General features: G+C 59.6%; 5 protein-coding genes across 6 annotated transcripts; 4 read left to right on the top strand and 1 right to left on the bottom strand.

Moving 5' to 3' along the window:
• The first annotated feature begins 203 nt into the window (after window positions 1-203).
• GOLGA7 (golgin A7) lies at window positions 204-3,748 on the top strand. The gene is made up of 5 exons (XM_051811982.1): window positions 204-398; window positions 1,211-1,363; window positions 1,647-1,748; window positions 2,116-2,179; window positions 2,550-3,748. The coding sequence occupies exons 1-4, from the start codon at window positions 288-290 to the stop codon at window positions 2,161-2,163; spliced, it is 414 nt and encodes a 137-aa protein (XP_051667942.1). The 5' UTR covers window positions 204-287; the 3' UTR covers window positions 2,164-2,179; window positions 2,550-3,748.
• A 259-nt stretch (window positions 3,749-4,007) lies between these two features.
• GINS4 (GINS complex subunit 4) lies at window positions 4,008-6,454 on the top strand. The gene is made up of 7 exons (XM_051811978.1): window positions 4,008-4,157; window positions 4,312-4,398; window positions 4,696-4,809; window positions 5,272-5,369; window positions 5,694-5,782; window positions 6,173-6,263; window positions 6,350-6,454. Exons 1-7 carry the CDS (start codon window positions 4,041-4,043, stop codon window positions 6,444-6,446), a joined length of 693 nt encoding a protein of 230 aa, XP_051667938.1. The 5' UTR covers window positions 4,008-4,040; the 3' UTR covers window positions 6,447-6,454.
• A 2,270-nt stretch (window positions 6,455-8,724) lies between these two features.
• Window positions 8,725-10,043, top strand: LOC127482046 (protein phosphatase 1 regulatory subunit 3C-B-like). Its single transcript, XM_051811977.1, has one exon. It carries the CDS (start codon window positions 8,725-8,727, stop codon window positions 9,580-9,582), a length of 858 nt encoding a protein of 285 aa, XP_051667937.1. The 3' UTR covers window positions 9,583-10,043.
• A 536-nt stretch (window positions 10,044-10,579) lies between these two features.
• GPAT4 (glycerol-3-phosphate acyltransferase 4) lies at window positions 10,580-19,247 on the top strand. Of its 2 annotated transcripts, none has more exons than XM_051811771.1 (13): window positions 10,580-10,657; window positions 11,985-12,948; window positions 15,258-15,327; window positions 15,645-15,942; window positions 16,098-16,172; window positions 16,580-16,669; window positions 16,780-16,873; window positions 17,327-17,442; window positions 17,678-17,733; window positions 18,051-18,136; window positions 18,329-18,457; window positions 18,538-18,617; window positions 18,871-19,247. In XM_051811771.1, exons 2-13 carry the CDS (start codon window positions 12,784-12,786, stop codon window positions 18,977-18,979), a joined length of 1,368 nt encoding a protein of 455 aa, XP_051667731.1. In that variant the 5' UTR covers window positions 10,580-10,657; window positions 11,985-12,783; the 3' UTR covers window positions 18,980-19,247. The 2 variants fall into 2 exon arrangements, with proteins under 2 accessions (XP_051667731.1, XP_051667730.1); XM_051811770.1 differs by lacking the exon at window positions 10,580-10,657 and adding an exon at window positions 11,045-11,321.
• Window positions 19,248-22,643: 3,396 nt separating this feature from the next.
• Window positions 22,644-25,173, bottom strand: NKX6-3 (NK6 homeobox 3). Its single transcript, XM_051811749.1, has 3 exons — window positions 24,644-25,173; window positions 23,488-23,657; window positions 22,644-23,411 (listed from the first exon to the last, which is right to left on the bottom strand). The coding sequence occupies exons 1-3, from the start codon at window positions 25,023-25,025 to the stop codon at window positions 23,181-23,183; spliced, it is 783 nt and encodes a 260-aa protein (XP_051667709.1). The 5' UTR covers window positions 25,026-25,173; the 3' UTR covers window positions 22,644-23,180.
• Between the last annotated feature and the right edge of the window lie 921 nt (window positions 25,174-26,094).

The following is a 26,094-nucleotide window of genomic DNA, read 5'->3' as shown; positions in this document are numbered from 1 at the left end:
CGGTTCCCGGGGCCGTTCCCGGGCCGGTCCCACGTGCGCGGCGGGGGGGGCGGAGTCACGCGGAGCCCCTCCCCCTCCTCCTGTGATGGCGCAGCCAATGGAGCGCGGGCTCCCTTCACGCACGCGCAGACACGGCCGCTCAGCCGCCTGGCGGAGCTGCGCCTGCGCAGTGCCGCGCCCCGGCGCGGTGCGGGCAGCACTTCCGCCCTCGGCCTGCCCGGCGCGGCGCCGGCGCTTTCGCGACAGCCGCAAAGCGCGCGGGGCGGCGGCGGGGCCGGGCCGGGGCGATGAGGCCGCAGCAGGCGCCCGTGTCGGGCAAGGTGTTCATCCAGCGCGACTACAGCGGCGGCACGCGCTGCCAGTTCCAGAGCAAGTTCCCGGCCGAGCTGGAGAACAGGGTGAGGCGGGGCGCGCCGGGGCTCGGCCAGCGGGCCCGGACGGGCCGGGCTGGGCCGGACGGGCGGGCGCCCCGGCTGGCCAGGGGCCGGTCCCGCGGGACCCCCGCGCGTGGGGCAGCGGCTCCTGCACAAACCCGCAGCGGAGGCCGGGCGGGGGGGGGGGTCCCACCCCCGTGTACCGGGCCCGGTCCCGTGTCTGGGTCCCGGGAAGGCGGCGGGTTGGCAGCAGGGGAGCAGAGTGTGCCCGCTGTGTCTGCGCGAACAGAGCCGGCTCTGTGCCCCCGGGCGCTGGCGCCGTCCCCCCCCGTGGAATCCTGCCCGTCCTGCCGAGCGCGCTCCGAGGCCGCTCAAGTGCTACCTCAAGTGCTTTCGCTTTGCTCGATGCTGCCAGGTGTGAGATCCTCAGCTGACAGCAAAACAAACACCCCTTCCTGCCCCCTTCTCTTTCTGTTGCTCCACGTTTTCCTCGCCCTCGTTCCTTTACTGTGATTGTTGGGGGTGTTGTGTTTTTTGGGGGGGTGTTTGGCCAGCTCCGTGGGCAGCAGGAGCGTCCAGGCACTCCCCACCTGCTTGTCTCTGCTGGCTGTGGGCTCAGGTTCTCTCAGGGTGGCTGAGGGGTGTTCTGTGCTGCTCTGAGGGGCTCTGTGTGCACGTTGTGCTGCAATCCAGGCCCGGCCCGAGCACAGGAGCTGCACCCTGAGATTGAGTGTCCTTCAGGCTGGGGCTCTGAGCACAGTGCAGCTCTTCCAGGAGAGGAGGGGGATGTCTGAGGGTGTGGGAGGCTGTGACAGCCCCTCTTGCTTCTCCTGCAGATTGACAGGCAGCAGTTTGAGGAGACGGTCCGGACGCTGAACAACCTCTATGCAGAAGCTGAAAAACTTGGGGGCCAGTCTTACCTGGAGGGGTGTCTGGCCTGCCTGACTGCCTACACCATCTTCCTGTGCATGGAGACACACTATGAGAAGGTATGTGTTTGCCTCCCCTGCGGGCAAGGACGTGGGCCTGGGGGGGTTTCCTGTGACCTGCAGTGTCGTGGGACAGATTCCTTGTGGAGGTACCTCAGTTTGGGTCCCTTTGGGGTGCCCCTGATCCCCTAGGGGTGTCCCTGAGTCCCCTGGGTCCTGCAGGGATTTGCTGTCACACCAGGTGTGTGCTGGTTCTCCATACCTGTGACACTGCTGGGGCTCTGACTCGTGAGTAAGGAAGCCTGAGGAAGGAGCTGTGACTCCTGTGCTGTTCTGTTGGCAGGTTCTAAAGAAAATTGCCAAGTTCATCCAGGAACAGAATGAGAAGATCTACGCTCCTCAGGGCCTCCTGCTGACAGACCCCATTGAAAGAGGACTCAGAGTTGTATCCTTTTGTGGCTTCTGACGTTGTCTCCTGGCTCGTGCTGCCTGTTTGTCTCAGTGTGGCACCTCTGTTCAGGCCTGATCTGTGGCACAGCAGACCCTGGGATAGTCGTGTCCTGGTCTCTGCTCAGGTTTTAGTACATTAAGATTTGGCAGATGGAAAGGCAGTGAAAATGTGGTGGAACCCAACCTGACAGGGCATCTCACATGGGCTGTTCCCTTTGCTTTGGAGCTCTGAGACCTCCCTTAAAACAGCAGGAATGAAGCAGAGGTCAAAGGTCCCGTCATCCTGATGTTCTCCTGCCTTTTTTTGGTTATGCTTTCATAATCTCTTTATGGTGTGTTTCCCTAACAGCTTTTCTGTGCAGATTGAAATTACCATTTATGAAGACAGAGGTTTGACCAGCGGAAGATAAAACTGTGGAGTCTCAGGTACCTGTTACCTTGATCCCAGATCAATCCCAGCCTCTTCTCTGTGCTCAGAGGAGATATAGAACATCAGAATTTGGAAAGCTCAAATTGGAACTGGCTGCCCTGTCTTAGGTGCTCTGCAGGTCCTGGGATGGGGGTGTAAAGTCTGGGTTGTTGGCAGTGTGTGCAGGAAAGAGGGAGGAAATATTTATGCCTGTTATGCAAAAAGAAACAGAATAAAAGTCTTTATTTCCTGTTGGGCAAACGAAATCCAGAGTGCTGAGTTCTGCTCAGGCTGCTCCTGCTGCCTGTCCTCCCGAGATAACAACCTGCAGCTGTGGAAGGGTTTGACTTAGGAGGAGTTTCTAATCCCGTGAAACCTCTTTTGCAGACGACAGCTCACCGGTGGACTCGCTGTACCAAGGTTCCCCTACCTCCTACTTTAGAGCATCATTCCTTTCTCTGCTGCCAGATCCACAGTGCCATCTACTACAAGGACTAACTTCCTCAAACTGCTCCCCAGGGGGTGACCTAGCTGGTCAGCATCCACTTTACAGGAGATTTTGAAGCAATGAAATCACTTTTTAGTTTTGTTTTGGCTTTGGGATTTATTTTTTTTTTCTGAAGAAGAAGAAAAAGCAGAAGTGGTAAAGCTGCTTTCTCCCCTGAAAGAATCGGGGCCCTCAGCCCAGCAGAGGGTTAGCTTTAGTCCCATAAGTGCAGTGCTGCTCCTCCCTGGTTCTCAAAGCCCTCTGTCCTTCCGTCGGGCTCTGCACAGCTCCAGCTCAGGGTGGGCAGTTCCCCTCCAGGTCGGTGCTGGAGTGAGGACATACACAGTGCCTCTTCCTGGCCAGGAGTGACCCAAGGCAATGCCTCTTGTAGGAAACCAGAGGGCAAAGTGCTCCTTGTGTGGATGTGTTGGTTATCCCTGGAAGGGAGGAGTGGCCAGACCTGAGCCCTGGTGGTCTTTGTGCTCCCCAGGAGGGGCCTGTTGGGCTGTGAGCAGAGAGCACAGTAAAGTGGATGCTGAGCCAATAAACATAACAACTCCCACCCTACTCTGATTAATATGTGAAGTGTACAACTGTTTCTTTATGGGTTTATTATCTATAAATTATAGGAAAACATGGCTTTGACGAGCTGTTAGGTGTCGTGTGAGGTGGTCTCTCAGTCCTGGTGCTGCAGGAGCAGAGCTGTGCATTCCTTGGCAGCCTCGTGCATGGACATTGCTCAGCACCATGGAGGGCCCACAGTCCCAGCTGGCTTAATCCTTTCTCTTCCATCCTTTTCCCTGATGAAAGCCTGGGTTTAGGTGCCGGGTGTCAGTGTCCAGTTGTAGAAGGAACTCAGGAGTTCAGAAGAGACAACTGAGCAGGGGCCCAGGGGCTGATTTGGTGGTGCTGCAGGTGCTAATACTGGATCTGGAACTCCAGGCTCATTCCTCAGCCACTGTGGGGTTTTGTTTGAGATTTGTTTAATATTTTCATTGTATAAAAAATTGTTTTTTCTAAACTGTGTAACAGTGTTTGCCTTTCACAGCTGTTGCAATATTGGCAGAAGTACTGATCAGTAAACCTTTTCTTAAACCGAGTGCGGGTCTGTGTGGCGGTGCCGGGGGTGAGCGCAGGGCCGGGATCGGGTCGGGGCTGTTCCCGGGGAGTTCCCGCGGCTCCGGGGGCGGCGATTCCTGGGCGGGGGCCGCTGCTCCCCGGAACGGTTCGCACCCGGAACGGGGGGACGCGGGCACCGGGGGCCGGGGGGGCTGGGGGCGGGAGGTGTCAGCCCGGGCCGAGAGCCGCGCGCTGCATCTGCCTCCTGATTGGTTGAGGAGGCTGCCGCGCGTGCGCAGCCGGCGGTGGGCGGGGCCGCCGTGAGGGCGGCGATGGCGGCGGCGATGGCGGCGCCCGGCGGGGACGAGGCGGGCGCGGACTCGGACGGCGGCAGCAGCAGCGAGGAGCTGGTGCTCACCCCGGCACAGCTGATCCGCAGCCTGGAGCAGGTGCCGTGCGCTGGGGAGCGGGGGGCGCTGGGCGCTGCGGGACCGGGCCGTGTGCGGGCCCCCGGGCTCGCCGCGGCCGCGTTTGTGCCCTCCCGGGGGCGCGGCGTGTTGCAAGGGCGCTCCTCGCTCACACCGGCAGCCTGCCTTCTTTCAGGCCTGGCTCAACGAGAAGTTCGCTCCGGAGCTGCTGGAGAGCAGACCCGAGATCGTCGAGTGTGTCGTGGAGCAGCTGGACCACATGGTGGGTTCTGCAGGGCTGGGGGGCGGCACAGGGGCCCTCGGTTGGCTGGACTGGCAGACACACGCCTGGGTGTCTCTGGGAGTTGTTTGCTCCCTGTCTCTGGGACAAAGGCTCACTGAGCACCCTCTCTGAGCTTGCCCTGGGGAGGGGCTGAGGGGTACAAGAACACTGTGCTTTGGGTCACCAAGGGCAGCCACGGTCTGATTCCATGGGTTCTATGTACAAAACCTGTTTTGCTCTCTGTTTCTTGCTGTTTGACATTTCAGCCACTCGATGTCTCTTGGCTTTTCCCTGCAGGAAGCAAACCTGAAGCGGGCAAAGAGAGGGGACCTGAAGGTGAGCGTGCACCGCATGGAGATCGAGAGGATCCGCTTCGTGCTCAGCAGCTACTTGAGGTGTCGGCTGGTGAAGGTAACACTGGCTCTGCAGCCCAGGGGGGAGAAAGGGGCACTGCTCAAAAGGAGGGATTCTTACCCATGCAGGGCCTCTTCCTTCAGCAAGACACTTAGTTAAAGTGTGTTCTCTCCCTGTTCTCCGAAGTGCAGCCCAAGGGAATGAATTCTTTGGGCACACGCCCTGTGGTGGTGAAGGGAGATCACAGTAGTGTTGGTCACAACACTGTGAGTGTTGTTTCCTTCACCTGAGCCCAGAGTGGCACAGTTGAGTGCTTGCCCATTCTGCCTGAGCCCTGCCATTGCACATGTGGTTGTACAGCCTGGCTGGTGTCCCAGTTTGTTCAGGAGTAGGGATTTGGGCTGGCCTGTGGCTGCTCATGCAGCTGCTTGTAGGGGAAGCCAATGGAGAGTGGGGATTTGGGCACTGAACTCTTGGGAGAAGTCTGTATCATTCTTTTGGATTTTGTTCCAATATCAGATAGAGAAGTTTTTCCCCCACATCCTGGAGAAGGAGAAGTCTCGAGCTGAAGGGGAGCCCTCCATCCTGTCACCAGAGGAGTTTGCTTTTGCTAAAGAGTGAGTAGGTTTTCGAGGCATCTTCCTCCCTTTTTGTAGATTACAGAACTCCCCTGTGTGTTATGCTGAACAGTTCTTGAGACTGAGAGCCGTAGACAGGTCTGAAGTAAGGATCAGTGTGTTTTACCAGGAGTTTTCCTTAGGGGCAAGAAAAGAGAGCTGAAACAAAATAACCCTGAGTCAGTTAGTTACCAGGGTAAGCCAAGGGGCCTGTCTCTGGCTGTGCCTGTGGGACCAGGGGCTGTTGCTTGCTGGCAACAACAGCACTCTCCCTGCAGATTTGTGTTCCATTGAACCAGTCAGTGCTCCAATGGTTTGTTCCAGGTACATGGCGAACACAGAGGCTTACCTGAAAAACGTGGCCCTAAAACACATGCCACCCAACCTGCAGAAACTGTCTCTCCTAAAATCAGGTGAGTCCATCCAGGTCGAGCTGAAAATTGTAGTGCCAGGGCAAAGTGTGGGAGCCCAGAATGTGAGGGCCTGTCCTCCAGCTGCTGCTCAGGAGAAGCAAAGATGATGTGCTGACAGTGCTGTAACACAGCTCCATGCTGCTGCTGGAGGGTCCTGCTGTGCCCTGCTCTGCAGTCCTGCCTTGCCCTGAGGCAGGGCACACGTGTGCTCAGAGGTGTCTGGGGTTCCCTTTGCTGTGCCCTGCTCTGCAGTCCTGCCTTGCCCTGAGGCAGGGCACACGTGTGCTCAGAGGTGTCTGGGGTTCCCTTTGCTGTCCCTCGGACCCCTTGGTGTCCCACGGAGGAACATCAGCAGGGGCTGAGCTTGTGCTCTGAATCCATTGTGTGCAGTTCCGAAGCCCAACCTGGACTCCTTTGTGTTCCTGAGGGTGCTGGAGCGGCAGGAGAACATCCTGGTGGAGCCAGAGACGGATGAGCAGAGGTGGGTGGGCTCGTGCCCGCGCGGGTGCGGGTCGGTGTCTCGGTGGCTGGGCTGGGCTGCAGCTCAGGTGCCGCCTGTGCCCACAGGGAATACGCCATCGACCTGGAGGAGGGCTCCCAGCACCTGATCCGCTACAGGACCGTGGCCCCGCTGGTGGCCTCGGGCGCCGTGCAGCTCATCTGAGGGCAGCGGTAAGTGTGGGGCCGGGGGAGCAGCTACCACGACCCCTCCCCACACACGCACGGCCCGGGGCTCCCTGGAGCTCCCTGTGGGGCCACCCAGGCCGGGTCCCCTCCAGGGGAAGCCAGGGTGTCCTGTGGTACCTCAGCACCTGTCAGGGGCTCGTGTTGGCCAGGGCAGGGTCCTCCCTGCATGGTCTGTGTGAGGGGAGCACCTTCTTCTGCCAGGCAAGGGGTGACACAGGGCATCTTGTAGTGTGAGTGGCTTTGCATGTGTGGTTTATAGTCTTCCTAATTAATCCATTTAGGTAAAGAAGATTCTTTCAAGTATAGACGTTAAGAGGAGGCTGGGTTTAATCCTTAGGAATCAGTAGCACATTCCCCAGGAAGGGGGGATGTGGATTGTGCCCTGCCTGTATTTACAGCCAGACAGCTTCACAGAGGTGACTGGAGCTCCCAGCCAAAGTCCTCGTTAATCTGCTGCTGCGGGAGCGTGCTCCAGGGATCTGCCTGAGCACTGTCTGGGTGGCACGTCTGGCAGCTTTCTCCTTGGCCCTATTCAGTTTGACTGAACACTAGTCCAGACAGCCCGTGCTTGCCACCACGCTGCATCTCACGTGGCTGCTGCACTGCAAGCATGAGTGGCACTGTCCTCTTCTAGCAGCTGAACCTCAGCTGACCTGGTGGTATCCAGAGTGCCTTTGGTGCAGCTCCTCTCTGGAGCCTGGCAGCTGGCACACAGCAGTGTCCTCACAGGCTGGGCAGGAGAGTGGACATGGCTGGTAGGCTGAGATCACTCAGGCTCCAAGTGAGAGTCAGTTGTGGCAACCTGAAAATGCTGCTACCTGCTCTTGTGTCCTTCCATGACTAAATACTGGGACAGCTCTGGAACTGCTAACACTGCACCTCTGTTCTGTCTGTGCTGGGGGAAGGAGGCGTGTCCACAGCTTTGTCGAGAAAGTGATGGTTTTTAGCTTGTGCTTTTAGGCAGAGAAGATGCAGCAATGCATGCACCTTAATCTGTGCCACTGGGAGAGACTGGGCAGTGAGAGCGGCTTTCACAGGGCCTGCTGTAAAACTTGGGCTCAAATATGTTCCCTGTTCCCTGCTCCCCCCGGGTGAGATGGCTTTGGTTTGCTGAGTGATTAGCTCTGAATGCAGAGTAGGTAGATGGTGAAAGAGGTCGCAGGGAGGGCACTGATGGTGAGCTGTGATTTCCCTGCCTGAGCCGGATCTGCTCTCCCAGGGTCCAGAAAAAGGTGGGGCAAATGGTTTCCTTGCTAGGAAGGCACTTTCAGATGTTCTGCTGACAGGCTGGGGCTGAACAGCAGGTTTTTGCCAGCTGAGCACTGGGTTCAGCCTCACTTTGGTCATGCCATGAGTGGTGTCTTGCCTTGTACTGCAGACATTCAGACACAGTGGTGATGAAAAGCCGTGTAGAAATACTGATAGGTCGGTCAGTTGTGTCATGAGCTGATGAAAATCTGTGCTGTCAGCAGGAACAATCAGGGCTGCTTAACATAAATGGCTAGACAGCTCTGGGGAGATTAGCGGGGAGTACAGGGCAGGGGTGATCTGATTTAGGTGACAGTCTTTAATGTCAAGGAGTCACATGTGAGCTGAACAGTGAAGGTGATTTTGAATATAAATGTCAGGGACACCACAGTGCTCAGGTGTGAGCAAATTTCTTTCTCAGTGCACACAACTAGGGTAAGAAGCTTCTGAGGATGAGCCCAGGGTCTGGGCTTTTCTTTGTCTTAGACACCCTGGAAATAGCTGTCTTTGGACAGGCACCTGAAAAGGGATTACAAAGCCCTTCTGAGCCTCCCCCATTGAAGACAACGTGAGAGGAACGTGCTCCTCTTCCTCCCGGTGCTGGCAGTTCTTCCAAGAGCACTCGCGTTTCTCTGGCACCAGGAGCCCTTCCCGTGCCGTTCCCCCCGCTGTCCCCGCCGGGCCCGTTCCCGGGGCCGTTGTCCCCGGGGGTCTCCCGGTTCCTTGCCCGCTCCGGTGGGCGTGGCCGGGGCGTGGCGGGGCGTGGCCTCGGCGCTGATTGGCCGAGGCGGGGTGTCCCGGGCGCGGGCGCTCCCACGGCCCCATTGAGGCGGAGCCGCCGCGGCGGGAGCGGAGCGGAGCGCGGGACGCGATGAGCTGCGGCGAGTGAGCGGGGCCGGGGCGGGCGGGGCCGGGGGGCTCGCCGGGGCTGGCGGCCGGGGCCTGACCCCCTCTTCGCCTCTAGGCTTTTCCAGGTGTGCGGCAGGCGGGCTGTCGCCCCCCCAGCCATGCCCGTGGACCTGGCCGTGCGGCTCTGCCTGAGCCACTCACCCCCCATCCGCAAGCTACTGAACTCCTACGAGGAGCTGCGGGGCAGCCGAGGCCGCAAACCCCTCCGATCCTGTCTCAACCAGAAGCCGAGCGCAGAACCTGAGCCCGAGCGGCGAGACAACACCAAGAGCTCCAAGGGGCAGAAGAAGAAGCGAGTCGTGTTTGCTGATATGAAGGGGCTCTCGCTGACGGCCGTCCGCTTCTTCTCAAGGATCGAGGAGGACCTTTGTGACTTGCAGCATGCCCTGTCAGACCTTGCCTCCTTCCGCCCCAGGCTGTGGGACTCACGCCCAGAAGCGTGCAGGTACGTGCTGGACTTCCCACAGCCCTCAGTGGACTACACAGCTTTCCGCAGCAGCCTGCACAGGAACCTCGTCTGCCTGGAGAGCTGTGTGATCCAGGACCGTGCTCTGTCAGGGACGGTGAAGGTCAGAAACATTGCCTATGAGAAGAAGGTGGCAGTCCGCATCACCTCCGACGGCTGGAAGAGCTTCCGGGACGTCCCCTGCCAGTACATGCACAGCACGTACGGCTCAGCCGACACAGACATCTTCTCTTTTGAGCTCACCCTGCCCAAGCCAGCCAGCGGCCGCAGGGCCACCGAGTTCTGCATCTCCTTCCAGTGTGGACAGAAGACCCACTGGGACAACAACCATGGGAAGAACTACACGATCCGCCATGTGGGCGGATCCTCCCGTGCCGTGAAGAGTGCCAGTGGGGCCTGGGAGCACCTTGGCACCTCTGGGGCTGCCGCCCTGGTCCTGTCTCACCTGCAGACCTGGCAGCGTTCAGAGACCCAGGCTCCTTACTGGTAGGAGGGCGGTGTGTGAAGACATGTAGGTCCCCTCCACATCCCAGACATGGTACAAGAGTCCTGGGGGAAGGGCCAGCTGCAGAAGATGCTGCTCACAGTTCTGTTGGCTCCTCCACGGCTCTATGAGCAGCTACCGGTCTCTGCAGAAGCTTTTTCCCTGCTGGCTCCTGCCACAGAGGCTGGAAGCTGCTGCTTGGAGTGACTCCTGTAGGTTCTTGCAAGTGACAAGGAACAGGCTGTGGGCTGGAGCCCGTGGCCGTGCCTGAGCCACGCAGGGAGCCACGGGGGCCAGTGCTGCCCAAGTGCCTTGTGTGGAGAGGGCTGCTGGGGAGGGGACGGGCTCCTCGTGCTCCGCCGTCCCGAGAAGGGCTTAGTGTGGGGCCACTGGGCCAAGAGCAGCGGGGGCACCGCCGGTCGTTGGTGCTGTAACGGGGAGTTTAATAAAGTGACGGCGCTTTGCAACTCCTGCCTCTGCCTCCTGCTCTTCATCCCCCTCCTGCTCTTCATTCTCCTCATCTTCATCCTCCTGCTGCTCTTTATTCTCCTGCTCTTCATCCCCCTCCTGCTCTTCATTCTCCTCATCTTCATCCTCCTGCTGCTCTTTATTCTCCTGCTCTTCATCCCCCTCCTGCTCTTCATTCTCCTGCTCTTCATTCTCCTGCTCTTCATCCTCCTGCCCTTCATCCTCCTGCCCTTCCTCCTCCTCCTGCCCTTCATCCTCCTCCTGCCCTTCATCCCCCTCCTGCTCTTCATCCTCCTGCCCTTCATCCTCCTCCTGCCCTTCCTCCTCCTCCTGCCCTTCCTCCTCCTCCTGCCCTTCATCCCCCTCCTGCTCTTCATCCTCCTGCCCTTCATCCTCCTCCTGCCCTTCCTCCTCCTCCTGCCCTTCATCCTCCCCTCCCACCTCGCGGGGCGGGGCCGGCCGGGCGGGCGCCCCCTGCCGGCGGCGTGGGGCTCGGGCCGGCCCTGCGGGCGCGGCCCCGCGGGCGGCGCGCTGACGTCAGGCAGGCCGCGCGGTGCGGGGGCGCGCACGGCACGTGGCGGGGCGGAGCGGGGCCCGGCGGCGGCGGCGGCAGGTGAGTGAGGGAGCGGTGAGGGAGGGACCGACCGACCGACCGACCCACCGCCCGGGGCGGCCCCCGCGCCCCGCCCCGCCCGGGCCCGGCGCGGCCGGACGGGGCCCGGCCCGGCCGCGCACCGTTATCCCCGGGAGCGCGGCCTCCCCGGGCGGCCGCGCGCACCCCGGGGCCGGAGGCGGCCGGGAGGGCCGAGGCCCGGCCCTGCCGGGATCGCCGAGGAGCGGAGCCGAGCGCGGCCCTCCGGGCGGGCCCTGCCGCCGCCGTGCGGGTCCCGCTGCAGCCCCGGGGCGGCGGTGCGGGCCGCGGGCGCTGCCCCAGCCCCGGGCGGGGCCGGACGGGCGGGGCCGCACCGGCCCGGCGGTGACACGGTGCACGGGAGCGATAGCCGAGCCCTCACAGGGCCTCGTCCCCGGCTCGGGGGGCCGGTCTGACCTGTTCGCCGGCGTGAGTCCTGGTTCGGATGGGTGACGGCTCCGGCATAATGGGCACGTGTGGCTGACGAGCTGCCTCTCCCAGGACATGGTCTGTGCGTGTGTCTTTGAAGCACTTACCATATTCTTAGCGTTACTGGTACAGCCGTGCTCAACCAGCAGCTGGAACGCACTGTACAGGGGAGCAAGAGGATCTTCACAGACTCTCCTCTGCCCTGTGTGCTTGTCAGGTACCTGTTAAATCCCATCCTCAGGCTGACACTCCATAGCCAGGTGAAGGTGGTGTCTGGAGGGGAGTCTCCCCTGAGCAGACTTGGCTGTTGTCACAAGCCTTGGTCCTGTGCATGCACATCCTCCCCCAGCAGGGCTGCAGTGCAGGGTGTGTGACCTTTTCACTGGTCCCCATGCCCCAGCAAATTCCTCTTTGGCTAATCATCATCAGTAATTCTCTCCCTGGGGTAACTTCCTGTCCTGAACTGTTTGTAAAGCTGCCCTGTGTGACCGAGGATGAGATGTACAGGAGCAGAGGAAGTGATGCCTTCCCAGGAATTTGGGTACCTCGCCTCCTCAGTGCTCCGGGATGCCCTGAAATGAGGGAGGCGATAAGATCTGTCACAAGGAAGGGCTTTCTGTCACTCCTTTCCTGTGCTTGGGACCTGATTGCAGCGTCCCGTGCCTTAGGCATGGTTGTGGATGAGTCTGCTCTACCTGAGTCTGAGGTGTGCGTGGTATGAAAATACAGGACTGGTATGAAAATACAGGACAAGTGGCAGCAGGAGGTGATTCCTGAGTCTGTGACAGTGCCAGGCAGTAGCTGGAGTCCTGCTCCGAGTCTTGCTGTGTCTCAGGAGCTTCTCTCAGTGGTGTGACCTCACTCAAGCACTGCCTTCCAGGTTCCAGAGCCCACTGTCCCTGGCCTCCTGCCACCATCTCTGCGCTGACACCTCTGCGAGCTGCTGACTTGGGTTGCTCTTTCCTCCGCTGCTGCTGGTGGCACATGAGTGCCTCGTCTGCCAAGAAGCCAACTCGCTGTTTGAAGAACTTCCCAGCGACACAGGCTTCGTTCGTGTCTGTAACAGCCCTTCAGCCTGAGTGGATGCCAGGGGCCTCCAGGACTGAACCCGTTCCAGGCGTCATGCGAGGACCTGCGCCGGCACCCGTGTCCTCGTGGGGAGAACAATAATAGCTCCACACACGGTAGGCTCCGGCGAGTGCCAACTCCCTCCATCTCCTCCAATGCAGGCTCAGGGATGGACTCCACCTTGTCCCTCTGAAGAGACTCTGCATGCTCTCAGCAGCCGGGAGGGGATTCTGCTGCCAGCTTCTCCACGAGCTGCCCCGCTGCAGGACTCGCTCGGCAGCAGCCTGGGAGGGGACCCGCGGTCGTGTCGCTGCCGTGCCCCCCGCGCGCCCATGGACGGGCCGGCGTGCCTGTGCCCTCTGCTCTGAGCTCCTCGGCTCGCCTGGCCTCCTGGCAGACTCTTGGCTTGTTCTCCCAAGTGCTCTCCCTGATCCCTGATTCCCTGTCTCTCAGAGCCCCAGAAGGATGTGACTTTGGAATGGGGTCTGTGAGCAGGCTGCGGACTCGGTGCGTGTGTGAGACTGTTGCTCAGTAACAGGAGGACTGGTTCATCGCTGCGGGCAGTCCTTCTGTCTGGCTGCAGGGCCCCGGCCTTGCCTGGGCCCTTCACCATGTTCCTCCTGCTGCCCTTTGACAGCCTGGTGGTTAATCTCTTGGGGATTTCCATAACTGTCCTCTTCACTCTGCTTCTGGTTTTCATCATCGTGCCAGCAATTTTTGGAGTCTCCTTTGGCATCCGCAAGGTTTACATGAAAACTTTATTAAAAATTTTTCAGGTAAGTCGTGTTTTCAGAATTTTCTGTGTGTTTGCAGGGGTTTTGTCAAGTGTGGTCGTGCTAGGAAGAGAGGCTTTTGCCTCAGCAGGGCATCGTGGATGACCAGGGTGGAAGGTTGGTGTCATGCTGGGGCCAAATGACCCATTTGGCTCATCTTGGCTAAATGTGGTTTACCAGACCTCTGTCTGTGGGCTGGTTTTTCCCTCTAATTAATCTGGTAAGTCTTCAAGTAAAGAAACAGGCTGGTGAGGTTGGGCAGCCAGCAGGGATGCAGCAGGGTCTGAGGGGTGCTGAGGGATGGTTTGGAGGGGTTCCTGTCCCAGACAGGGCAGAGTTCTGGTACCCCTCGATGTGGGGTGATGGGGAGGGACCAGCCTGCAGCCAGCAGGTTGCTCCTCTCCAGGACATGTTTGGACGAAGCAAAAGCAGGAGGTAAGGCAGGACTTTTGTCCTGCAAGCCCTGAGTGGTCTGTGGCCAGAACCCAGAGCTCTCAACATGCTTCTGTCCTGGAGTGTCGCCTGCTGAGCCGGTCTGGACCTGCCACCTCAGAGGATGACCAGCAGCCCTTGCCGACCCTCTTGGCACAGAGAGGCCAAATGGAATTTTCCAGCTTGGGGTCATGCTGTTCCCTTGCCTGCCTTTGGCGGTCTAATTTTGTGGGCTGTCTCTGAGCCAACACCTCTCCTTGAAGCAAGGCCCTGACCAGAATTTTTTATCTACTAAGAGTAGTAGGTAAAGCCTACAGCACCCTACCCTGGCAGCCCAGGTGAAAGGTAAAGGGCACCCTGTGCTTGCTGGGGAGGTTTTAGACTCTTAAATGTGGAGTTCATGCTGCTAAAGGGTTTATGGTACAGCTGCTGCTGTTTGAACAGGGCTGGTCATCCTCAGAGTATTTCTGGCTGGGATATAACCTGTGTGCTGATTGGCTTGGGAAGACAGCCCTGGAGCTCACAGTGTTCAGCTCTTTAAACTCCCAGTCCCCCTAAAAGCCTGAGGGAAGACCCTGGTCTTTGTTAGGGGCTTTGCTAACACAGGTGTCTGAAGACCTGACTTCAAATTTACTGACTGAAGCAGGGGGAAAAATAAGAAGTCTGGTTTATCTGAAATGGAACTTTTCACCTTGTTGTTTTTTTTTTCCCCTTCAATTCAGGAACATTTACTCTCAACACCTATTTTGGTGTTTGAACCTATTTTTCTGAAAGGAGTGGGAAGTGTATTTCAGGTTTTATCAAAGAGTCTTAGTGGTGGGATAGAGGAGCACTCACACACAGCTGCTCCCCGAGTTGGTGGGAACTCGCTCGTTAAGTTTGGTCATTCAGAATTGCATGTTTGGGGGCCATTAGTTGCCCAAATGATTTTCCCAGCTCTCGAGGCCAGTGTTGGGAACCCAGAGGGGCAGCAGTCTGGTCTGGCAATTGGTGGGACACAGCCCGAGCCACGGGGCCTGTCTGGCAGCGACACACCCGTGTCGGTGGGGAGGGAGGGACCTGCCTGGTGCTGCCCAGGTGGGTTTGCTGCTGCTGCAGTCAGGATGGAGATGTGCTGGGCTTGCCATGAATGCCTTCTCCATAGGCTGCTCAGCTCCTGCGGGGTCAGAGCTCCTCTGCTGACTTCTCTTGGGATGGCAGTGTCTAGGCAGTCTTCTGCAATCCTGCAGTTCCTGCTGCTGGCAGAGGCGGCTGCGAGGTGAGCCAGACACTCCGTGTGCAATCAGCATTCCCACATCTGCCTCCTGAGAGCAGGATGCCAGGAGTTCCCAGCAGTTCCCCTCCCTCACAGATAAGCATGTTGTATACAAGGGCTCCTCCTTCGGAAGCTTGTCCTCCCAGGCCTGGGTGATGCAAGGAGTTACGGGCTGCGGAGGTTTCTTGGAGGGCAGGCAGGAAGAGTGCCCAGAAATCCAGCCTGCAGTTTGTGCTGGTGCCCTTGAAAAGTAGCTGAGAGAACAGGTAGTCCAGACATGGGATTTGGCAGCCAGCTGTCTGAGGGTGCTTGCTGCTGTGGATTGGTGAGCTGAGAAGCAGCAGCAGTCATCAGCTGAATTGGAGGGGAAAGGATCCCATCCCATCATCAGCCTGGGGTTTTCAGCAGCAACCTGAAAACACAGTCTCTGCTTTGAGTTCGGAAGAAACAAGGTTGAAAAATAGCTCTGGTCCCCTGAGCAGCTTTCTCCACCCAAGCAGGATGCACAGTTCAGCCAGAAGCTGTGCAGTGGCAACCACGTGCCAGGTGCAGCAGAGCCGAGAGGTCACGGAAGCTGCAGGAAATCTTGCTGTGCCATCTCGTGGTTGTCTTGTCTGTCTTGCAGTGGGCGACACTGAGAATAGAGCGCGGTGCCAAGGAGAAGAACCATCCGTTGTACAAGCCCTATGTCAATGGTGAGATCCTACCCTGCGTGGGTGCACAGGAAGATCAAAATTCCTTTGGGGAGATGGGGTAGATGTGGTGCCTCTGAGCAGCTGAGGTCTGTTGGGAAGCCTTTTCCATGTAGACGGATTGGAGGGAGTTATGGAGGGGTCCTTTTCATGAGGAAGGGCAGGGAAGCACCCTGGGAGTGCTTCATTTCTAGACAGTGGGGAGGGCTGGTTTGTGCCTGTCTGGACTGGAGGAAGGTGGGCAAGGGAGGGCCTGGCTCGTGGCTCTCTTTGAGCGGGCAGGTCACACTTTGCTCAGAGCTGCCTGTGGCACGTTGCAGGTATCATTGCAAAGGAGCCGACGTCACTGGAGGAGGAGATCAAGGAGCTCCGCCGGAGCGGCAGCGGCAAAGCCCTGGACACCCCCGAGTTTGAGCTCTCAGACATCTTCTATTTCTGCCGCAAAGGCATTGAGACCATCATGGACGATGAGGTGACCAAGAGGTTCTCAGCTGAAGAGCTGGAGTCCTGGAACCTGCTCAGCAGGACCAACTACAACTTCCAGTACATCAGCCTGCGCCTGACGGTGCTCTGGGGCCTCGGGGTGCTCATCCGCTACTGCTTCCTGCTGCCCCTGCGGTGAGTGCTGGGCCCTCCTGCCAGGGGCTGTGCTGGCCTGCTCCTGCTGCAGCCAGGCAGCTGCTCCCCAGCCTGTGGACCCTGCTCAGCACCATCAGCAGAGGAGCAGGGTCCGTGGCTGGTTTTGCTAACATGTGGCTTCCCTCTTTCTGCAGGATAGCCCTGGCATTTACTGGCATCAGCTTGTTGGTGACTGGCACCACAGTGGTGGGATATTTGCCAAATGGAAGGTGAGTTCGTCTTCAAGGGAAGAGCAGATGGGGAGCACCCCCTGCAGTTTGAGACCTGGTAATCCTGAAGTTTTCCTGCAAGGCCTGTCTGTCCTACCACCTGCAGACACAGCCTCTCAGGACAGACAGCCTCTGATGCTAAACAAAGGGCCTAGATGTGAACACTAAACCTGTGGCAGAGCGCTCAGCCCTGGTCTCTGAAAGGAGTAATAACAGAAAAGAGCAAAGGCCAAAGTTTGGTTCTCATGAGTGGCCATAAGCTGATAGCAAAGCCCAGGACATGCTGCCTTTCTGTGGCAGAGACGTGAAGGCTCAGCTGGCTCTGGGCCTGGGGCAGCTGGGCTGAGTGGCACCATTACAGGGGAGATTGTAGGACTGGGGAGTGACTGTCTCTGTCCTGGCTGCAGGTGTAAGGAGTTCCTGAGCAAACACGTCCACCTGATGTGTTACCGGATCTGCGTGCGGGCCCTCACAGCCATCATCACCTACCACGACCGGTAAGGCCCTGCCCGGCGGGCTGGCCCTGCTGGCAGCTGCTCCAGGCTGGGCCTCGTGCAGGCCCCTCTCCTCCCTCCTCTCCTCACCCCTGCCTTTGTTTTGCATTTAGAGAAAACAGACCCCGAAACGGAGGCATCTGCGTGGCCAATCACACCTCCCCCATCGACGTGATCATCCTGGCCAGCGATGGCTACTACGCCATGGTGAGGGCCCAGCTCTGCCTGCAGGGCCTGGCTGCCCCCGGGGAGGGAGCAGCAACGTGGGTGGGACAGGGAGTGGGCAGCCAGAGTCCCTGGAGCAGGCAGAACTGCTGCAGGACATGGCAGGGCTGTCAGACTCTGCTGTGCATGGCTTTCGAGCAAGCCTGGCCTGGGACTCAGAGCACCAGGGGTGTGTGGGCATGGCTTTGCAAGCAGAGCTCTGGGCTTTGCTGTTGTTGGAAGAGCAAAGCACTTCTGCAGCTGGACCTTGTGCCACGCAGAAAGCACTTGGGTCTGGCTGTGTCTGTCCTTCCTGTCAGAGCCTGGGACTTTTCCTCTCAGCCTTTCCAGGGCAGGGGTAGGAAGATGAATCTCAGCTTGTCTGTGGAGCTGGGAGCTGCCTCGCCTGTCATGTGTGCCCGGGTCTTGTAACTTGTGTCTTCTTGCCCTGTGCAGGTGGGTCAGGTCCACGGCGGGCTCATGGGTGTGATACAGAGGGCCATGGTGAAAGCTTGTCCCCACGTCTGGTTCGAGCGCTCTGAGGTCAGAGATCGTCACCTGGTGGCCAAAAGGTGTGACAGTCGCTGGCTGCAGGGCGGGGCTGCAGGCTGGGGAGGGGCTGCAGGCTGGGGAGGGAGGAGCTGCTCACTCCCCTTGGATGAGGGCACTGCCTGGCCTCGGCGGTGCTGGCACACTGTGCCCCTGTTGTTGGCACCCTGGTGACTGCAGGGCAAGGACTGTGTGCTGTGTGGATTGCTAGTGAGAGCTCCTGTCCCCTCTGCTAATTGGTGACACTCTTCTGTTTAGACTCACAGAACATGTCCAGGACAAGAGCAAGCTGCCCATTCTTATTTTTCCAGAAGGTGAGTGTGCAGCAAGGCCAGGCAAGCCCCTGGTGGAGAGGGCACCTTGGGACAGCACCACATCTCTGTTCCTTCCCTTCTCACACAGCCAAGGGCTTGAGACCCTTCACAGAGACAAAGGGACATTGTGTCTTTAGAGCTGCCTGAGCCCAGAACGTGGGGGTCAGATCCATGATGTCCCAGTGATGTGCACTCAGAGAACAGGCCTTGGACTGAGGCTTAGGGGGGAGTTCCTGTGGCCCAGCCCTTAAGCCTGTAGCTTAGACTTCTGAAGTGACTTGCATACAGAAGTTGAGAAAACTGCTTATCTCTTCCAGGAACGTGCATCAACAACACATCTGTGATGATGTTCAAGAAGGGGAGCTTTGAAATCGGAGCCACAGTTTACCCTGTAGCCATCAAGGTATGAGAAGGCAACGTTCTTAGGGCACAAGTAGCCCTCTGTCTTGGCAGCCCAGTCCAGCCTGGTCTGAAAGCACAGGAAAGCTGAGGTCACTCTGGGAGAGCTGGCCTGTAGCTGCACTTGGGTGGAAGCTGGAGCCTCAGGGAGGGTGCAGCCACTGCCTGACTTTCATGAACTCTTCTGCTTCTGCAGTACGACCCTCAGTTCGGAGATGCCTTTTGGAACAGCAGCAAATACGGGATGGTGACCTACCTCCTCAGGATGATGACCAGCTGGGCCATTGTCTGCAGCGTCTGGTACTTGCCCCCAATGACCAGACAGGTAAGTAAGGTGAACCTGGCCTGTCTCACCTCCTTCCTCTTTGGCCCTTGCTGCTGCTGAGCTGTCTGACTTTGCCACAGCCTGAAGAGGACGCAGTGCAGTTTGCCAATCGAGTGAAGTCAGCCATTGCCAGGCAGGGGGGCCTCGTGGATCTGCTCTGGTGAGTCCAGGCAGGCTTTTCTCTTCCTGGTGACAGTTCCCTGTTCCTGGGTTCTGGCATGTGCTCCTGGGCTGTAGGGCCGTGGGGGCAGCTCCTGGCAGAACCCAGTGGGACAGTGACTGCCCTTGGGGACAGGTGGCCTGCAGTGTGCCCTGTGGTTCAGGGGCAGCTGCTGGAACTCTGACCTGCCCTGAGCGGCCCCATCCGAAGGCAGTGCCTTTCTGCAGCCCCCCTGATCCGACTCTCTCCCCAGGGATGGAGGACTGAAGAGGGAGAAGGTGAAAGACGCCTTCAAGGAGGAGCAACAGAAACTCTACAGCAAAATGATTGTAGGCAACCATGAAGACCGGAGCCGCTCCTGATGCTGCTGCTCCAGCACTGCCGAGGGGCTGCAGAGCCCTCTGCCTCCAGCACCAGCCAGGGCTTGTCTGGAGCAACTCCAAACTTTGGACTTGGGCCACTCCAGAGCTGCTTGGACTCACTCCTTCACCCTCTGGCTGTTCTCTCCCAGAGGCACTGTTATTGCCTGGAGTCTTTAGGCCCTGGGCAGCTCGTGGCAAAGATGCCTTCTCATTTCTGTTACAGTGAAGCCCCGTGCAGGGGCAGTATTAAAAGAAACTCTTATGGTGTTGTGTGCTTCCATCTGGTGTATCCAGCCCCGGGGGAGGACTGGAATGATGTGCAGGGGTGTCAGTCACAAGTCTCCCACGGCACTGAAGCTGGTGAGCTGCGCTGGAATCGGCTGCCTTGACAACCAGGGGAGTCCTCCTGAGCCTCTCACGTGTGTGGCATAAACCCCTTAGGAGCAGAATGTGGTCTCTCAGGCTGTTTCCAGATCCACTTCCAGGAGAAATCTTTTCTTTTGCCGCTTTCCTGTCATAGCCTGACCCAGATTGTTGTTTCTCCAGTGTCTAACAGCCTCTTTGCTGCTCCTGATGCAGTGAGGATGATCTTTCCTGGAAGGCTCCCTGGAGCTGGAGGGTGCCAGGTGTCACTGGTGGGGCTCTGTACGTGCTCTAGTGGGAGCTTAGGGTGGGTAGGAGAGCCTGAGAATTTATGGCTGGGGCAGGAGATCCCCTTTCAAGTATCTCCTGAGGGAAACAGTGGGATTTGACCTTGTCATGTGCCAGCATGCACATGGATAATCTCAGCTTGTTGCAGGAAAACTGGAATCTTGTGCTGAAGGTGGTACCCCTTTCCCTTTCAGCTCTGCAAGTAAATTATTCAGTAAAACAATTTGTATTTGAGCATTCATCCCGTGTACTTTCCAATTTTCCTGAATTCCTACACACCTTAGTACTTTCACTGGGTTCTCTGCCTGCTCTTACTAGCAAAAGCTGTTTCACTACCTGCTGAAGCCTGCTTGCATTTCCCAGCACCCTGGAGAAGGCAATTACCTAAGTGCCTTTGTACCTCAGGTGTTTGTGGGGAGGGCATCTGCTCCCCCAGGTGAGGACAGTTGTTCCAAGTGGCCTTAAACTGGAATTTCCCTGTGCTTTTTTTCCCACTTGCCTGATGGAACTTTGCTGCCCTGGCTCCAAGGCTTGCAAAGCTTTTCCCTTGCTCGGAGGCCGTTTGGACAAACACCCCGACAGGGTCCTGTGGTCCAGCCAGCTCTGGTGGGAGTTCCAGTCTTGGAGAGCCACGGGGTGCCCAGGCAGGGCCGTGCCCACCAGGAGCTGTGGATGCCCCTTCCCCAGGGGACACAGCCCTGAGTTGGGGACGTGGACATTGCTGCCTGTCCCTGCTGCCCGGGCAGGGTCTCTGGGGTCTCCTTCACCCCTCCCCAGCCAGCAGCTGCTCCCGAGCACTCTCCAGGGCTGGGCAGGGATGGGCATTGCCTTCAGGCCGCGCAGATGCTGCTGCACAGTGTGGGCAGGGCTCTACCCGGGCCAGGCCTCCCATGCCCCCACCGTGACCTCGTGTAGGGACCCAGCTGCAGGTGCCCACAGGTCTCCTGCCCACAGCTGGGTGCCCTGTCCCTGAGGCCGTGGTGATGTGCAGAGCCCTCCCCAGCTCTGCAGGACCTCCACCGTGCTCGGGGACCGTCCCCAGCAGCACCCAGGCCGCTCGGCAGCAGGCAGGGAGCTGGACGGGTTAGGAGGCACACATCCATCTTTGCTCGGCTCTCCCACCCCATGCCCCCAGTCAATATGTCTCTCTCCGATGAGAAAGTTAATAAATTTAGCTCTAGATTAAAAGTATCGATCATTTCATTTGTAAGCGATAAATAACCGGGGGGGGAGCTCTGGGCGGCCGGCGGGGCAGGGGCTGCGGGCTCGGGCTGCAGCCGCCGCGCACCCCGCGGGGGCCCGGGGCTCTCATATGCATTCTGCCCGGATGCTGGCATTGATTTGCTATTAGTCTCCATGCACCACCCAGTAGCACATCATTCCCAGAGCCGCTATTAATGGCCTTTTGATAAATAATCACTTGTAAGTCAATAAATTTTTATTAAACAGTGTGGCGCTTTGATTTATGAAAATCCGACGGGGTTTGTCTGGGAGAAAAGGGATGCGGAATTGAAGCGGAGCTGCCATCCATCTGCCTGCCAGGCTGCCCTGCCTGTGCTCGCACCCCCGGCGCCGCCGGCTCCCGGCTCTGCCCGCACAGCCAGGGGCTGCTCAGCGCCAGGCACGGCGTGGGCAGAGCTGTGGTCACTGCTGACCGCTCTGCTCACCCCATCGAGCCCCCAGCGCTGCGGGGGCACCGCTCTGCTGGGCCACGGGAGCCACGGAGGGCAGGGGGGCAAGGAGAGGGGCTGGTCCTGGCCAGCGGGCTGGGCCCTGCTCGGAGCAGCACTGCTGGGGTCCTGTCTGGCTGCGGGGATGCACGGGGCAGCCAGGCTGTGGCAGCCATTTGTCACTCTCCCTGGCTACAGCAGGCCCTTTGCCACTTGCTTTATTTGTCTCCTAGCTCTGACGTGGCATCAGACAGGTGTTAAACTACTTAATCACTTTAAAATTGTTTTAATTTTCTGTTTTGTATTGATCTCCACAGCACCAATTAATCAGCTCACTGGACCAGGCAGTTAGTACATTAAAAATTGTCAGCCACGCTGGGCAGCTTAGAAAATGTTAAAAAAATATCCCGACAGCAGCCCCTCACTTCTCTCACCGTGTGGAACCTGCTCCTGCTGAGCACTGGCTCTGCCCACAGACAGTGATGTGCCTCTCCCAGCCCTGCCACCAGCCCCGGGCACCACGCTGCCGTGGGACCTGGCATCCCACATCCCTGCAAAGGGTCCATTGGCTCTGCCCCTCAACCTCCTGGCACCTGCCCCATGAAGGCAGTGGAGGGGCTGCGTGGCTGAGGGGGCAGCGTGACGAGCCCTGTGCTCGCTGAGGAGCTGGACAGGCACCTGTGCAGGGAGAATATCTCCTGAGCCCTGGAAAAGTGCTGCCGGGCAGTCAGGGCTCCTGGCAAAGTACCCCCAGCCCAGTGACAGGTTGGAGAGGACTCGCAGCCCCGTGTGGGCCTTGGGGCCTGGGCAGGAGGGTTGCATAGCCGTGGTCTGCAGCCACACACCACAAGGCTGGGGCTCAGGGCCTTCAACTGTCCCAGGCGTGGACTTGGCCACCAGCCTGGCACAGGTACTGCCTGGGGCCGCAGGAAAGGACATCCCTTCCCTGTGCCTGCCCCTTCCGTGCCTGTGCCACCCCGCTAATCAGTGCCTGATGGGCCGGCAGCACCTTATCTCCTATCGATTTCCTCCCAAGACACAGACCATGTATTTGCTCACACCTGGCTGGCACTGAATTGGCTCTTGGCTGAACAACTGCCAAACTTGCCGGGCCCCCAGCCCTGTGCCTGTGCCAGCAGGAGCCCCTCTGACACCTGGGGATGGTCAGCCCTGCACAGCACCCACCACTGGCACGCAGGGGCTGAGCCCTGGGCAGCCAGAGCAGGGGGTGTGCAGGCCCACGGGTGTGGATGTGCAGCCCCCACTGCACGGGGCTGCAGCACGGAGGGGGGGACCCACCAGGCTGGCAGGCAAACACAGCAGGGCCATTGACGCCACATCAATCCTGCAGCCCCGACAGGTGAATGGGCTCTCACTCACAGGCCAAGATAAATGATATTTATTTGCCGCTAAGAGGTTCCAATAAGAGGCCCCAACGAGTGACTTTTGAACCAGCACCTCTTGCTGCTGGTGCACACCCAAACCACGGCAAACCCTGGGAAAGGTCCCCAGGGCTGCCCTGCTCCTGTAGGCTCTTCCTGCCCCACACACAGCACCACAGCACAGCCCCTGCCCGGCACACAGACCCTGCCCCACATATCCTATCCCTGACCCTTCTCTGGCCCAGTCTCACAGGGCCACCCTGGACCCCACACCCACGAAACAAGTGCTTGGACTTGACCGGGACCTTTATTTCATCAGTGCCGACACCACTGCCTGACACTGCCCACACGTGCTGCCCCCAGCCCTGCGAGCCACGATCCCCGTCCCGCCGGCAGCTGCCCCTTCTGACAGCCTGCCGGGGAGGGCAGTCCCCCCAGCAGGATGGGGGTGGCCAGGCCAGTGTCCCCCCAGCCCCGAGGGGCCGGCTGTGCCCGCGCTCAGCCGCTGTGTGAGCCCAAGCCCAGCATCGAGAAGGCCGCGCGGTGCTTCCTCAGCAGCAGCCGGATCTTCTCGTCATCTGAGTCGGGGTCCAGGGGTTTGTTGTACTCATCATCCTCGGTCTCAGAGGCCGCCCGCTCTCCACCAGAGCCCCCCGCCCGCTGCGAGGATGAGGAGGGCTCCAGGGCGCTCTTCTTCCTCCATTTGGTCCGTCGGTTCTGGAACCAGACCTGTCGCCCCACGGGCCCAGCTCGGTGAGCAGCCACCACACTGAGCACCCCGTGCCATGCAGGGACCAGCACTCACCTTCACCTGGGACTCAGTCATGCCGAGAGAATAGGCCAGCCGTGCTCTTTCCGGACCTGCCAAGTACTTGGTCTGCTCAAAAGTCTTCTCGAGAGCAAAGATCTGGTGCCCTGTGAAGGTGGGACGCGTGTGCTTCTTCTTGTGGATGCTGTCAGCCAGGTGAGCAGGGGCTGCAGGAGAGGAGGACAGAAGCAGGTGAGCTCTCTGCAGCCCACGGCCCTGGGCAGCTCTCCCCTTCTCCTGAGCACGGCACCAGCCCTCAGTGCCCACAGAGTCCCCCCACACCGGCTGCCCTCCAAATTAAAACCGTATTCTGGCTTGAAGGCTTCAGCCCCGTCCCAGGAGGGCTGAGCTGACGCTGTGCCAGAGCCAGGCTGTGCAGCTCCTGCTCGAGGACAGCACTGGGTGGTTGTGCTGAGAGGGGAAGGGTCGCTGCCACCAGTGCAGGACTCCAGAGCCACGCAGCGCTGGAACACTGTGCCCCCACACCCCACACCTTGCAGGACGCAGGACAGAAGACAAGCAGAGCTGGTCATCAGCTCATAGCTGTGCCAGGAGCGGATGGCCGAGCTGCCTGACCTGTCTGTTCCAAAAGCATCACCTGGAGAGGGTGGAATGGGACCCTGGCCCTGGCCCAGAGCCTCACGGAACTCCTCGTTGTTGGTGCACTCATCCCACCCACCCTCTGGGAGAGCAGCACCATGCTCTGCAGTTCCCCTGCCAGCTCTCCACCAGGCAGGCAGTGCTACCAGTCCGCAGCCAGCCATCCTGCCTGTCTCTGTGTGCCATCCTGCCTGTCTCTGCACCGAGCTGGACCAGGCACTGGCCCCAGTGATGCTGCTGGAGCAAAGGAGGATCAGTGAGCCAGAGTGCTCTGCCTGTCCGTGCCAGCTGTGGCTGCCTGGGGGCAAAGAGTTAATTTCTGTCATTGGAGCTGCCCCCGCTCTTGAGCCGAAACTTCTGTGACAGTTGGAGGTCCAGCAGCCTTTGGCATCGCGGCCCTTCCCACCGCCCCGGGGCAGACCCGCCGTGCCTCGTGCAGGGTGACGGACAAGAAGCAGCCCGGGCAGCCGCCCCACGTCTCTGCCCCGGTGCCGACGGGCCCGGGCTCTGCGGGCACCCCCGCACCCCCGCCCGCCCCCGGCCCGGTACTTACGGCCGCCGCACTGCCGCCCGCCCCGCCACGCCGGGGCCGCCTCGGCCCAGCAGCTCCGGCCCCGCGGCAGGTACTCGCCGCCAGCCTTGGGGAGGGCGCCCACCTGGGGCCCGTAATAGACTCCCGGGGAGCTCAGTCCGTTAAATCCGCCCGCGTGCGGGTACCCGGGCAAGAGGCCGCTGTTGGGCGTCGCCGCGGGCCGGCCGAGGATGTCGGAGATGCCGTGGGGGGTGCCCGCGGCCAGCTGGGCGCCCAGCCCGGGGGGACCCAGCTTGTAGAAGGAGCTCTGCACCGAGTACTGGCAGACGGGCGCCTTGGCCTCGGGGAAGGGGCCCAGCGAGGGGCCGTTGAGGAGGAAGGTGCCCGGCAGGTTGGCGTCCATGGCTCCGGCACCGAGGCGGCCGTCAGAGCCCGGACCCCTGGAGGTGCGACGGCTCGCCCATTCCCACTGGCCCGGGGGCTACTGGGCCCCCGGGGCCCGGCGTGGCCGGGGGTGCCGGGTGGCGCGGGGACCGCGCGGGGCCGGGCAGGGCCGGCAAGTTGGACAGGGCAGGGCGGGGCGGGGCGGGCAGGGCGGGCTGGGCAGGGCCCGGTGCCCCGCGCAGGTCCGGCCCCGGACCCTCCGCTCGGCCCGGGCAGCGCCAACATTTCTGATAAAGCCGGGCTCATTAGCATAGCGCGCTCCCATTGGCTGCCCGGCCGCGGACGGCGCTCCCATTGGCCGGGCCGCGGCCGCCTCGTCCGCCATTGGCTGCGCCGCGCGGGCCGCGCGCGTTGGCCCCGCCCAGATAAATTGCGCTTTGAACGGCGGCGGGGACGGGATGGGATGCGGGATACAGGGATAGAGGGATAGAGGGATAGAGGGATACAGGGATAGAGGGATACAGGGATAGAGGGATACAGGGATACAGGGATAGAGGGATACAGGGATACAGGGAGAGAGGGATAGAGGGATACAGGGATATAGGGATACAGGGATATAGGGATAGAGGGATAGAGGGATACAGGGATACAGGGATATAGGGATACAGGGATACAGGGATAGAGGGATACAGGGATACAGGGATACAGGGATAGAGGGATAGAGGGATACAGGGATACAGGGATAGAGGGAGAGAGGGAGAGAGGGATACAGGGATATAGGGATACAGGGATACAGGGATATAGGGATACAGGGATATAGGGATACAGGGATATAGGGATATAGGGATACAGGGATATAGGGATAGAGGGATACAGGGATATAGGGATAGAGGGATACAGGGATATAGGGATAGAGGGATAGAGGGATACAGGGATACAGGGATATAGGGATAGAGGGATACAGGGATATAGGGATACAGGGATAGAGGGATACAGGGATACAGGGATACAGGGATACAGGGATACAGGGATACAGGGATATAGGGATACAGGGATATAGGGATGGGGTATGGGGATGGGGTACGGAG

Source organism: Manacus candei, unplaced genomic scaffold (assembly GCF_025592945.1).
Source record: "Manacus candei isolate 608988 ecotype Guabito, Panama unplaced genomic scaffold, ASM2559294v1 h1tg000084l, whole genome shotgun sequence".
Lineage (NCBI taxonomy): Eukaryota > Metazoa > Chordata > Aves > Passeriformes > Pipridae > Manacus > Manacus candei.
This window is presented reverse-complemented; position numbering and strand designations above follow the sequence as displayed.